The sequence below is a fragment of the Vicugna pacos genome, chromosome 20 (assembly GCF_048564905.1).
Source record: "Vicugna pacos chromosome 20, VicPac4, whole genome shotgun sequence".
Classification (NCBI taxonomy): Eukaryota; Metazoa; Chordata; class Mammalia; order Artiodactyla; family Camelidae; genus Vicugna; species Vicugna pacos.
This window is the reverse complement of record NC_133006.1, coordinates 1,662,205-1,676,412: the sequence shown is the minus strand read 5'-3', so window position 1 is coordinate 1,676,412 and position 14,208 is coordinate 1,662,205. Positions and strand designations below refer to the sequence as shown.

The 14,208-nt window shown below is 44.2% G+C and overlaps 1 protein-coding gene across 1 annotated transcript in view; it reads right to left on the bottom strand.

Moving 5' to 3' along the window:
- Nucleotides 1-14,208, bottom strand: part of LOC140687537 (uncharacterized) — a 46,001-nt gene that overhangs the window by 28,386 nt on the left and 3,407 nt on the right. The window contains exons 2-6 of the mRNA XM_072944654.1: nucleotides 9,910-10,069; nucleotides 9,229-9,505; nucleotides 6,552-6,832; nucleotides 5,947-6,025; nucleotides 5,638-5,706 (exon numbers count right to left, since the gene is read on the bottom strand). Coding sequence (XP_072800755.1) covers nucleotides 5,638-5,706; nucleotides 5,947-6,025; nucleotides 6,552-6,832; nucleotides 9,229-9,301 — 502 coding nt within the window. The 5' untranslated portion in view covers nucleotides 9,302-9,505; nucleotides 9,910-10,069. The remainder of the gene's footprint in view (nucleotides 1-5,637; nucleotides 5,707-5,946; nucleotides 6,026-6,551; nucleotides 6,833-9,228; nucleotides 9,506-9,909; nucleotides 10,070-14,208) is intronic.

The window sequence follows — 14,208 nt, the reverse complement described above, 5'->3', positions numbered from 1 at the left end:
AGTGAAAATTATTCCAGAGCCTGCCAGGCACCACACGCAGGTGGGACACGGATCCCCTGTGTCTGTCATTCACAGGACTGGTGTGGATTTTCTTTTTATCAATTCTCTGGCATCTTCTCCTCCATCTTACCAACAACAAGAAAGTAGAATCTGACCTTAGAATCACAGAGAATCACAGAGCCCCTCCTGCACAGCGGGCCCGGCAGCACGTACCATGTCCTCCGACCGTCACCTGTGGGACCGCCATGAGCGCTCTCCAGACTCAAGGCCCGAGGCCGTAGGCCGGGGGGACACAGCTCACCTCACTCTCCCCAGTAAAGGGGGACCACCTCTCGGCAAAGACGTCTCACCCTCTTCTGCCCGAGGGACAGCTTGAAAGATACACAGGGAAACATAGTAGAGGGTGAGGGGTTAGGCAGCCCAGAAGTGATCGTCTGCACTTCCAAGGCAGAGTGGGGCCTTTGACCTAATCACAGGGACAAAGTGAGGACGAATTTTTCCCTGCTGTGTCCCATACACCGTGACATGCCTTTCCCTGCGTAAGGAGCTAATTCGGAAGCCCCTGGCAGTGTTTCTGATGTCCTAACTTGGCATGGTGGCTGTCAGGCAGGGGAGAGGGCCTGAGCCGTGCTGGTGCTGGGCCTGGGAGGCAGGAGACATCGGCTCCACCCTGAGCTCAACCAGCACCTCATTCTGCGTCTCGGGATTCAGAGTCTCATTTATAAGCAAAGGGATGAAACTGTCCCAGGACAGGCTGTCCAACAGGAATGAAATGAGAGTCATGTAAATAACGTTTCCCAGTTGCCACGTTTAAAATGTAACAAAAAAAAAACCAAGCAACTGATTTTAAGAACAGACCTTACTTATTCTACTGTATGTAAAATACTATCATTTTGACGTGTAATCAATATAGAAAGTAACAAGATAGTTTATATTCTTTTTACTAGACAAGTTTCAGCGTCTGATGTGCATTTAACTTACAGCACATCTCAGCTCAGACCGGCCTCCTCCCCAGCACTACTAACATCAGTAGCTGTGGCTACTCTATTGGACAGCAACTCCAGGGGTCCCCCCAAGTGTCCTGGCTGAAAAGGGGGAGTAAGTGTCCACACTAACCCTAAAAGGATCTCTCTGAAACAAAGGCGGATTTAGTTTTAAACGTCTGAAAACCGGCGGGCTACACCTCCTTCCCGCCTTGGCTACAAGAAAGCCCTCCTCCTTGATGATCCCATTCTGGATGTAAGGAAGCAATCTGTCACACAGCCAGGGTGGCCCGGCCTTCAGGTTGACTTGCCTGCTGTCTGTGTCCAGTCCCACGAAGTCCTCCTTCTCAAATAGGATGTAGAGGAGGGGGGTCTTCTCCCCAGAATTTTCGGGGTCCCCATCCAGCCACTTGGACTTGGGCAAGATGAAGAGTGACTCAGTGAAGTCTTCGATCCTCTTCTCCACCACCCGCAGTCCTCGTAGATTGAAGGCCACGTCGGTGTGCGGCTGCTCGGCCACCTCCCCATACAGCATAAAGACAAAGAGCTGAGAGTCGTAGAGCGTGGTGCCATACAGCTCCTCTGTGCGTGGAGCTTCTAGAAGGTCTTGGCCAAGAGGCAGTCAGTAATGGTGACAAGGCCCATGACATTGCGGTGGGTCTGGAAGTCACTCCATCCATTCTCGGGCGCATAGAGATACCTATAGTAGATACAGAGTGCCCACTGGGAGCCGCACGGTCTGATCTGGCTCACCAAGGAGATTCCATTATAGATGCAAAAGAAATTCTCTAAGATGATCCCCACAGGTTGGACCACAATCGGGAGAGTCTGGTGGTCCTCAGCACACTGCACGTAGTCAGGGGTGTTCATGTTGCAGGCCCTGCCGAGAAGGGAGGGTAAATCGATGTACATACTGTGCTGTGGGCTGCGGGCCTCACTGGGATGCGGCGACCTGGTGTGCACCAGCCAGAAGGCAAGGGAAGTCCAAGCAAATCGGGGATAATTTTGTCCTCAGCATCTGCACATGGCTACTGAAGCTCAGATCACATTACCCAGCTTTTGGTCTAGGCTTCCATCCCCTGCAGAAAAGGATCATTTCTTGTTTTCTGTTTCCAAGCACCTAGGCAGGCCCTGATGCAAAGTCGGTGCTCAAAACTGCTGAATAAATGAATGAATAAAGGAACTGCTTCCCCACCCCTCAGCAGGATATAATGCAAAGAACCATAGTAGGATCAAAATATCTGGATTTCAACGCCAATTTATTTGAACTCCTAAGGTGCAGAATAATGGGTAAGAAAACTTGCTTTGGGGAGGAGGGTACAGTTCAGTGGTAGAGCACGTGCTTAGCATGTTCAAGGACCTAGGCTCAATCCTCAGTACCTCATTTTAGAAAAATGAAACAAATAAATAAACTTAATTAACCCCCTCAAAAAATATTTTCTCCATTCAAAATTCAAAAAAAAACCACCTTGCAATTGACACAACATTGTAAACTTGACTATACTTCAATTAAAAAAAAAACTTCTTGCCTTACAAGAATATATCTGGATTATGGAAGTTTGCAAATGTAAAATGCCTAGGGTACCACCTGCATAAGAAGAAGGAACTGTACAAATGTACTATCCCTCATTTATGAGCTATTTTTCCTTTGGGGAGATTATAACCTCTCAGAGATATTTTTCTCATATTAAAAAAAAAAGAAAAAGAAAACATTACCTGATTCTCCATACTGCTGAAGAATCAGATAACCCTATGAAAGCATCTGACCCACAGAGTTTATTCAATAAATGTTTGTTGAATGAATGAATAAACAAGCAAAGTGAATGCTGCTCCCTGCCACAGACCATCATAATGGTACTGCTTGGAAATGCCAAGCCCACGTTCCACCCAAATCTTCACTAACCACGTGGGTGACCTGGGCAGACCTGTGTGCTTCTCTCAACACCAGTTTATTCATAAATAGAAATGAGGGCAATAACACAAACCTAAAAGGGTTAGTGAGTCACGAATGAATAGTACCCCAACTTTGCAAGATGGAACTATTAAAGAAAATTGGGCAAAGAGTCCATAGGCCCTCTCCATATTATCTCTTACAACTACATGGGAATCTACATTACATCTAAAAATAAAAAGTCTATTATTTTAAAGAGGCTATTGAGTTTAAATCAGCTCACCATCTCAAATAAGGAACACACAGTACAAATAAGAGAATGCGCAGCCCATGAGATGCACTCAGTACATATTCCCACTGAACCCACTGGTCCCTCCAAATTCAGAGCATGAGGATGTGTCCTCGTGGCCAGAGGCCACTGCACCTGAAGCTAAAAAAGCTAATGGTCCCCACTTTCAAAAGCCCCTGATACCAACCTAGGTCTAATTTTGTATTTGTAAGTTTTTTTCTTTTTATAAAATAGAAATCCCCAATTGCATAGCCTTCAGGTCACCAAAACCTGACCACAGAGATCATGATGGCAACCCTCCTTGGTGAAACAATAAAATGAAAAGCCATTTCCACAAGACCTGTGTGTAAATCTACTAGGGAACTTCATCCTGGACTGAGAGGAAGAGGACTGGGGAGGAGGGGGCAATCTGAGGCACACAGACCCATGGGCCACCTGTCCCACGATGGACATTACACTCAACCCTCACCCTCCAGGAACTTCAAAATACACACAGACAGAGTGATGTGGACAATATATATGTATTTTTAAAGAAATTCCGACTCTCTAGCAGGTCTTGTATCTACTGAGACACAAATGGCTTATGTGTATAATGTTTCACAAAAGCCTTAAAACATTACCACCCCAACTTGACACATTAAGAAACTAGGGATAGAGGTTTATCACATTGTGCAAAATTAGAGAGATGCCACATCAGACACTGTATTTAAACCCAAGCCTTTGCTCCAGTGCTCACACAAGGAAGTGTGACATACTGCCCCTTTCCTGCCCTCTCCCTGCAATAAATCTCTGAAGAGTCTTTTCTGTGCCACGTGGAATCACAATCACGTCAATTTACCACAAAGAGCTATGTGACTCCTTGGAGGACGTGTCAAAATCTAAAGGGTTGTGATGGGAGGAGAGATTTGAATTTTCTGTTTCTCAAAGGAAACATGGCTTTAAAAGAAACTGAAAAGCACTTATCTAGTCTAAGCCCTCATTGTGCAGAGAAGGAAATGGAGGCTCAGAAGAGATGAGGAAAGGGACTTATTAACAAATATTGCCTCAGTGCAGCACCAAGCCAGCCCTGGGCCCTTCTGGGGGAGTACCTGGAAGGCCCAGGAAAATGATTGTTAGAAAAAGGAAAGAGAAGAAGCATACAAGGCCCTGTCTCTACACCACCATACCATGAAGTTCCACCAAATTATCCAGTATTGGGTGCAGCCAAAATTTAGGTGGGCTAAAGAGGTTATAGAAACCTGGAAGTCTCAACCATAGTGGAAATTCCAACATTTACTGTTTTTTTCCAAGTTCAAGCATCAGTTCAGTGGGCGCTCCATACGAGGGACTACACGAGGCCTGGAGTTCTCCCAAATACAGATCTCTATTATCACGTGTGCAAACCACACACAGGCCCACCAGAAGAAAAACGCCCACACATAAGATGGAACTACTGAAACAGAAAAGAGCCAACCAGCATATATTGCTAGCAAAAACGGTGCTGCTAGAAATAGACTCATGGACATAGAAAGCAAACTGTTGTTAGCAGGCAGGAAAGGGAGGATTAACAGATACACATTAATAAATATAAAATAAATGACAAGGACCTACTATATAGCACAGGGTACTATTTTCAATTTCTTGTAATGAGTTGTACTAAAAACAATCTGAAAAACATTTATATACATATGCATAAGCTTATAACTGAATCTCTGCTGTACATCTGAAGCTAACATGGTAAATTTACAACACTTCAATAAAAAATAATTTTATATAATAAGTAAAAATAAAAGCAACGCCATAAAAAAAAAAAGTAAAAGAACACGGTAATCCCCTTAGCTGTAGGTGGTGGAGAACTCTGCAAGCACCAAGTCCACTCGAATACTCCAGCACTGGCGGTCACTCATTCTAACCATCAGAGAATCACTTGGCTTCTACGAGGTTACTTTTCTCTTCAGTGAAAGGCTACAGTTGCATCTAATGATGTATTGAATCTCATCATTCACAAACCCAAGATTTCCCATAGGCCTGGCTCTGGACAGATGAAAAGATAGGGTCCCAGATATATTCATGTGTAGAAGAAGTTTATGCCATAAAGACATTAATTCTTCCTGCTTTGATAGACAGATTCATTGCAATTCTGATTAGAATTCCTCCCAGATATTTCATGGAATGTAACAAGTTAATTTATGGTCAGGAACAGCCAAGAAACTTCTTTAGAACCACCACTGGGAAGGGGTGGATAGGTCATGCATTTCAACTGGTCTTTCTGATGTGATGAAAACGTTCTGGAATAATAATGGTTGCACAAATGTGAATATGCTAAAAGCTGCTGAATTGTAACATTCAAGTGGGTGGACTTCATGGTGTGTGAACAATATCACAATAAAGCTGTTATATGAAAAAATCCTTCTTGCCAATTATTTTTCCCTCTATACTACTAGTCTGTCCCACAATTTAATTAAAACAAACAAACAAAAAAAACCAAAACAAACCAGATTTTGCCAGGAGCTCTTTAGGAGTGCAATGTCCCTGGGTCTCCAACGCCTCAGGTTGTGCTGTTCCTGTTAACACACAATAGCTGGGCTGGACTAGTTACGGACTATAAGTATCTTTTTAAGATCGACGGTCTCACGTTTCACCCTGGGAGAGTGAATGATGGAGGATGAGACAGCCTCATGCCTTCAGCTCATTTTTAACTGAACCAAGCCCTGCTTTCACCACTGTAATCCCTCTCAGTATAAAAACATGTGACATCAACAAGCACCGCCATCATAACACCTGAAAGTGTTCAAGGTACTTACCTGGGGCAGAAATCCTGATCAAGGAGACAGAAGCTCCCTCAGCACTGCCGCTCCCTTTTCCCGACTCCACCAGGAGAAGCTGGGAGTTACAGCCGCGGGCTCTCAGCCTGGGGAGCAGCGCCCACGCCGCTAATCTGGACCTCAGGGATCGGGAAAGGGAGAGGAAGGCAGCCCCGGGGTCGCGGGGCAGGGAGAGCGGGGTGGGGGACGCGGGCTGCAGCCCCGCTCGGAGGCCAGCCCCAGCCCCAGCCCAAGCCGCCCGCCCCGTCCGGGTGTGCAGACCCCGCCCGCCCGGGACACAGCCCGCCCAGTGGTGGGGACGGGTCGGCGGCCAAGGAGAGGAAGACCGGGAGGGGAGGACTCGCCGGCGGGAGAGGGGAAGCGGATGCCAGCCGCGGACTGAGGGGAGCCCGGCTGGGTCAAGAGGCGGCAGGGGCACACCTGGCCCTGGGCAGCTTTGGCCGGTGCGCCGGGGCAGGTGGCGCGGGCAGAGGGGTCTGGCCCGAGCAATCCAGCTGAACACACGCTGACTGGCGCCCTGGGGGGCTGTGACACGCCGACCGCCCTCCCGCAGCCGCCTCACCCCTTTCCCGATATCCCCTCACCTTGCACTTCCACAGCCAGAGGCCCCGGCCCCAGGCAGTAGCCAAAGGCCTACAGGGCGACAGAGCTGAGAAGCCATTGGGGCCGATCCCCGGCTCGGAGCTGGAGCTTCCAACCCGCGGTCCAGCTGGCAGCAACTGCGCATGCGCAGGAGGGCCAGCGATCCGCTCTGGGTCCTGAGAGAGAAGGGGAACCGAGGGAGGGAGAATAGGGGAGCAGGAGGGGAGGCGGGGAAAAGTGGAGGGAGACACATGGACAGGAGGAGCAGAGGGAAGGCAGTTATCTGGAATTGGGAGGGGAGTAACAGAGATGGGGAGAAAGCGTTTTACCTCTTGTGGCACCCCGAAGGAGGCAGCAGTCCTGCCTATACACCCTTCTCTTACCCGTCATTGCCCACAGCTCATCTTTTACGTCCCTGGCCCAGCCCTCCAGCTAAGGTCTCTGCAGAAACCCTACGGGTATCATACCCGTTGCCCCCACAAGGAGCTAGGTTTACTGTTGCTCAGGGAACCAAGCACCCGCAGGTGTTGTTTCTCAGAACTACCTTGGGAAGAGTACATATTCCCCTTTTACACGCTGGGAAACAGGCAGGCACGATCTCTGCCTTAGCTCCACTGTCCCAAATGTTGGGCTGGCAGGGAGCGGGAGGTAAAATGTCAGAGCCCCAGAAGGAGCAGACTGCCTGAGTGTTGGTGTAGAGTCCCCATCCCTCCTGGGTAAACCACACCCCAACCTCGGGGAATAATCAAGGGCTCACCGTAGGCCCCTGTGTGTGGGAGAGCTGCCCTCAGTCCCAGTGTCCAACTTGCTAGGTAGGTAGAAGTGTTATTGAGTCCAAATTCATTCTCCTCAGTGCAGGACAGGCCAGTAAGTTGGGAGACCAAGTGTTGGGGCATGGAATAGCAAGTTTCTGTAGACCTAGATGGCAAACTAATGTCCTGGAAAACCATCTCCCCAAGTCAGAATTCAGGCAGCTTTCCTATGTGCTTGGTTTTTGCAAACTTCTTGGTGTAGGAATTCCTTCTTGTTAGAATCCTTTGTTCTTGCAGCTATCTCCCTGGGTCAGATCCCTGTAAACCTCCAACAAAACAAACGTTATTTTCTATTCTGCAACGTGTTATCTTTATATGATTGGAAAAGTGTTAAATACCCTTAAAGGTCAGAGCCTTCAGAATAGGCTCTCCTGTATATTTTAGGCTCTAGGCAACATTGTTTTACAAGCAAGAAGAAGCCTAGGAGACAGAGCACAGGGTTAAAGTCAAAGGAACAGACCTAATATGGAGTCAGATTTCTTCTTTTCTATTACTGTGGCAGAAGCCACTTGAGGATTTAAATCCCTTAAAGTTAAAAATAAGTAAAACTTTAAAGGAATTTACATACATTGGTGGGAACTTGCATAGCATATCTGGAAAAGCACACAAAGGATTGTAAACATTGGCATCTCCAGGGAGGCGTGTAAGAACAGAGGATGAGGGAAAACTTCTTTCACTTGAGTATTTTTTGCTCTGTTTGAATTTTTTTAACCATATGCATATATTTCTTTTTCAGTTAAAATAAATGTGTAATGGAGCAAAGGAGTAACTAGCTCAGCAAATACAGCAGCCATAGACTCACTGAGTCATCATTTTCGATTTAAGCCAGGAAGCATTGATTGTCTCTCTCCTATGTGCCCAGTGCTGTTTTAAAACTCTTTTATATTTTTTTTTAATAAAATAATAACATGCTATCCCTCACCCCTGCTCAGGGCTGGTGGGAAACCAACTGAGTTTTTATTGAGTTGTTTTCCAAGGAGTAGAGATGAGTTATAAACAGAACACAACTTCAGGGCAAAACAGGCGGACTGGTTTTCCAGCAGGCCAGATAGCGATGACGGGTTTTCAATAGAGGCGCACAGAGGCTGAGAGAGAAAGCCTCCAGGACCCTACAGAAAGCTGCCCACAGTGCCTTCTCCATGGCACTACTGAAATAGGAAAGAACAAATCTGACTCCATATTAGATCTGTTCCTTTGACTTTAAACATGTGCCCTGTTTCCTAGGCTTAGTCTTGCTGTTTCTGCACCTTTTGTGAAACAATGTTGCCTAGATCCTGAAATATACAGGAGACCCTATTCTCAAGGCTCTGACTTTGAAGGATATTATCACTTTTCCATTCGTATAAAGATAACAAGATACAGAATAGAAAATAACATTTGCTTGTTGGAGGTTTACACGGATCTGACCCAGGTGAAGAGCTGCAAGAACAAAGGATTCTAACAACAAAGAATTCATACACCAAGTTTGCAACAACCAAGCATTCCCGCTTCCCCTTTTTAATATAAGAAGAGCCTGAATTCTGACTTGGGATGATGGTTCTCCAGGACATTGGTCTACCATCTTCTCCGCTGGCTTTACAAATTAAAGCCGCTATTTCTTGCCCCAAATCCTTGTCTCCTGATGTGTTGGCCTATAATGCACGAGTAGAACAAGCGTGGACTCGGAAACACAAACATACATTGAAAGTACGCATTTGGTATATTAAATGACCTGCTTCCACTCGTATTCCTGAGGTTTTCTTCTCTTGACCACTCCTACTATATTTATGAAAAACCTGTCATGTGGACACATTTCCTTCTCTAGCCACTACCCTTCCATGTAAAAACTGATGCCAAGAAGGCAATGGAAGTTGCTAGAAGGTATTACCTGGCCAAAAAAGAGCAGAAGTGGGTTCTGGCTGATGTTCAGGAGCAGGCCGGGGCACCTGACAAGATGTCATAAGTACGGATAGACAGCTGGGCACCAAAGGAGAAGCTTCTAAACTTCCATGAGGGAATTGTTGGATAGGAAGGAACAGTCCCAGACTATAGCTCTGATCCCACCACGAGCTTCCTGGGCAAGGCTGGGCAAGTCATTTAAATTCTCTAGACCCGTGCTGTCCAACACGGGAGCCACCAGCCACATGCAGGATTATGATGTTATTCTGTAGCCAGACAGAATTATAAATAAACACTTTATTGCAAAGGGTCAGCAGGTATAATATTTAAAAACATTATTGGTTATCTTGCCCTAACAAGTTATTTTTGTATGTCTAGCTTTCTGTGGGTTGTAATGCCTGCAACTAATGTTTCCCTTACAGTGAGGTATTTTGAAATTATAAGTTACTGGACACAGTACACTCATATCACAGTTGAAAAAAAACTGATCTAAATAAGCAAGGTGATCTGACTTAGTAGTTATGAGCAGGGGCTCTGGGGCCAGCCTGCATAAGTATTAATTCTCACTCTCCCTCCAGGGAGTTCTGTGTGAATCTTGGACAAATTATTGTTGCTGTTGTTGTTGTTGTTGTCATTGTCATTGTTATTATTTGTGCCTCTTTTTCCTTACCTTTTAAATAGCGAGGAAAATGTAGACTCTATCCCCTACAGTGTCGGCAGGATTAAATGAGTAAACGTCTGTGCTGCCCACTTCCCTGGGTTTCAGCATTCTCCAGGCAATCAGTGCCAAACGCAGTGGCATTCTCCACTGTCTTCGTCAGTCTGGGATTCTGTAACAAATTACCGTGTGTCGGGTGGCTTAAACAACCAGCATATTCCTTATGGTTTGGAGGCTGAGGCTTTCAAGGTCAATGTATCTGGGAGAGGATTGCCAGCTCGAAGATGGCTGTCTTCCCACTATCTTCATGGCCCAGAGAGGAGAGAGAAGCAAGCACTTTGGGGCCCTGTATAAGAACACTAATACCATTCATGAGGGCAATACTCTCATGACCTCATTTTATCCTACTAATCACCTCCCAAAGGCCCCATATCCTTATATCATCAACCTGGGAGATGAGGTTTCGACATATGGATTTTGAGGGGATGCATTCAGTCCACACATCGGCTAACTCTCCCAAACATGCAGTCATCAAACCTGTAGCTAATTTCAAAATAATGTTTATATCTCTCTGCCCATTTCCATTCCTACATCTACTAACACTGAAGCCCTGCTACATTTTATTTCTTATTTTCCTTGTAGAGGTTTAACTGATTCCTCTAACTCCAAGGATTCGCTCACTCCAGTCTGCTTGACAGCCCTGCCAGGTAGGACTTCCTTAAAACACCTTCCCACTTCACCTGGTTGTTTTTCAGGTGTAAATGTCAGAATTCTCTCCACACCCCATCCTAGACCTTTAATCCCTTACACTACCGCTCACTATGTTATTTTCCTATTACCACTGTAACAAATTCCCATAAGCTTAATAGCTTAAACCAGCACAGACTTATCAGCTTATGGCTGTGGATGTCAGAGATCCAACACAGTTCTCATTGGGATAAATTCAAGATACCAGCAGGGTTCCTTCCTTCTAGAGGGTCTAGAAGAGAATGTTTCCTTTTTTTTTTTCCAGTTTACAGAGGTCACCCACCTTCCTTAGCTTGTGCCCCTCAACTTCCTCCATTTTCATGGTCAGCAGCCTTTCTGAACATTGCTCCATCGCTACACCTCCCTCTGATTTTAAACTCAGCTGGGAAATATCCTCCAATTTAAGGACCCCTGTGATTACATTCAGCCCACCTGGACAATCCAGACTACTCACCCTATTGTCTCATCTCAGGATCCCCTTGTCCCATCCCACTCAGGCAGTATGTATGTGGCTGTGACATTCACCTTGTGTAACATTTCCTCATGAGCAATTTATGGTTCAAGGCACTTATAAGTGACTTTTTGTTTTTCTTCCTTATCCTTTCTACATTCAGTTTGTCTGGTGAGATTATATGAATCCATTTTATTTGTGCCCCTGCACTAATCTATAATAATGTATCATGGGTTTAAAGGCTAACTAATAGACAATTTAGGAGACAGAAATCCTCTAAGATTTTTAATCCTAAAATATCTGTCATCCCTTTTGCCATGTACAGTAACATGTCACAGGTGGCTACCCTGTGGCCGGGGAGGGACATGATTCTGCCATCACACTCCCCTCATTCTCACCAATGTGCTGATCAACTAACCAAGGATCTATGCTCTCCAATTCACTCACTTCCTCCTCCTTTCCATTGACTATCCTGTTCCCACCGCTTCCTTCATTCACCACATCAGGATTTCATGACCACATTCTCCCCTGAATGAAATGGGTATCTTGCATCTAATGTCTGACAGCTGTTCTTATTGTATATGCACACACTGACCTACACATAATCCCGTCCATCTCTTTATTTTCCTAGAATCTTCCAGAAGAATCAGTTCCATGATGATGATGATGATACTGACAATGATGACAGGGGCCTCTCAAGGATTCTGATAAAGAGGGAATCGATAAAGGGAGGGAATCATTGCAAAATTGCCCCAGAAACAGGCTTAAAGGTAAATAACTCTTATAGTGTTTAATGAAATTGACTAATATTTAACTATTTTTAAGACTTTATATCACTGAATTTAAAATTTTAACGGGAATTTTCATTCACCACTAACCAAGATTCAACTCTGGGACCAAAATCTAAGGATTTCTGTCTTCTAAAAAATTGTCCACTAGCCTTTTAAACACGTGATCCTTTTAAAAAGTTTAGTGCTGGGCTGAAAATAAGCAGGATTCATATAATCTCACGAGACACAGTGAATGTGGAAAGACTAAGAAATAAAAACAAAAAGCCATTCTTAACGTCTTGAACTTTATGTTGCTCACAGGAGAAAATGTTTGCCAATGTGTGTGTCACATCAACATGACGACTGAGTGGGATGGGGAAGCTGATCTTCCTCATCAGTCATTTATGCTGATTTGTTAGATGCCAAAACAGTTTCCTCATTGAAATTGCTTCTAACAAGTATGGAAGAATTTAGGTTCTACCAAAAGCAGGCTAAATATTTTCCCCTGCTTTCAGGTCTCTGGACTGAATGTCCCCACAAGAAGGACATGGTTATGTTTCATAGGGAAGTCTTCCTGAGAAGCAACAGGCTTTTCTAGGGCAGAACTGCAGGGCCCCCCATGGAGGGCTGGAGGAGGTCTAGAGGGGACACTGGAAAAACAGCAGGAGTGAATTCAGATACTGCTGCTCAGGTCGCCAAAGACAGCATTGCTATCTCTAAGGATATGACATTCTCCCAAATTTTCCATGAGTGAAGGAGCCTGTGAACACTAAGCAGGTTGTTAAGACACAGCAGCACATAATTTGCGTGACAACACAATTAGAGTATGATTTGATATTTGCAAAATAACTAGCCCATTGTTCTTTGAAACTGCAGCAGTAGCAATAGAAATAAAAAAGACTGAGCCGTCTTGGAGACAACAGTCAATAAACAATTCTAAATCTGCAGAATTCCTTGACAATATTCAAGCAATGAGCTAGATGTGTGCTGCAGATACCTCTTACTGCAGGGCTCACTCCTGCAAAGCATAGAACTAGTTTCTCAGCACACAGAGGGAACCAAGTCAAGATTCCTAATCTTTTGAGATTTACTAAATGGCTGGAAAGGTCAGACAAGTACATACAGGCAAATATGATTAAATGTAATCAAATAATATCAAATGTGATTTGAGCACAGACGAAAGAGAAATTCCTTTCACCTGGGATCTAGAGAGACTTCTTCAGAAAATGTGGCTTTGGAGACGGCCAAAGACATGGGTGGAATTTTGGCAGAACAGGATGTAAGGAATTTAAAAACTTATTCTATAATTCATATAAAAATTCAAAGGATCCCAAAAATCCAAAACAACTTTGAACAAGAAAAACAAAGTTGGAAGACTTGCACTATCTGATTTTCAAACTTTTTTTATAAAGCTACAGTAATCAGAAATTAGGGTGTTGGTGTAAAACAGGAAAATAGAATAATGGAACACAATAGAATGTTCAGAACTAAACCAAGACTTATACAGACAATTGATTCTCAAAAAGGATGCTGTGGAGAAAGGATCTTTTCAGCATGTAGTGCTGGAACAATTAGATCGTGATACGCAAAAAAAAAAAAAAAATGAACTTTGATCCACACCTCACAAAATATACAAAATTTACCTCAAAATGGATCATAGATCTTAATAGGAAACCTAAAACTATAAAACAGCTAGGAGAACAAGCATAGGCTTAAGGTTTATGGCCTTGGGTTTGGCAAATTTTTCTTTGCTATGACACCAAAAGTATCATCTATTTTAAAAAGAAACTGATAGAGTGAACTTTATGAACATGAAGACTCTTCAATGCTCTTCTAAACACTGCTAAGCAAATGAAAAGACAAGCCATAGACAGAAGCTATTTGCAGATCATATATCTGATAAAGGTCTCTCTTTGTATCTGATCCAGAATAAAGAGGTCTCAAAATTCAATAATAATTCAAACACCTGAATGAATGAGGCCAGAAAACACACTTCAGTAAAGATATCCAGATGGATAATAAGCATATGAAAAGATGCTGATTAAAGGTGTCATTAGTCATTAGAGAAATGCTTTTAAAAACCACAGTGAGATACTAGTTCACATACATACTAGAATGAATACAGTTAGAAAGACTGACCTTACAAGGTGCTGGCAAGGAAGTAGAGCAACCAGAACTGATACACACCACGAGGAATTTACAATAGTACAACCATTTTGGAAAAGTCTTTAACAGATTCTTTTAAAAAGGTAAACACCTGTGTACCATATAATCCAGACATTCCTCATCTGGTGCTTTAGAAAGGAAAAGCATATGTCCATACAAAGACTTGTAACCAAACAT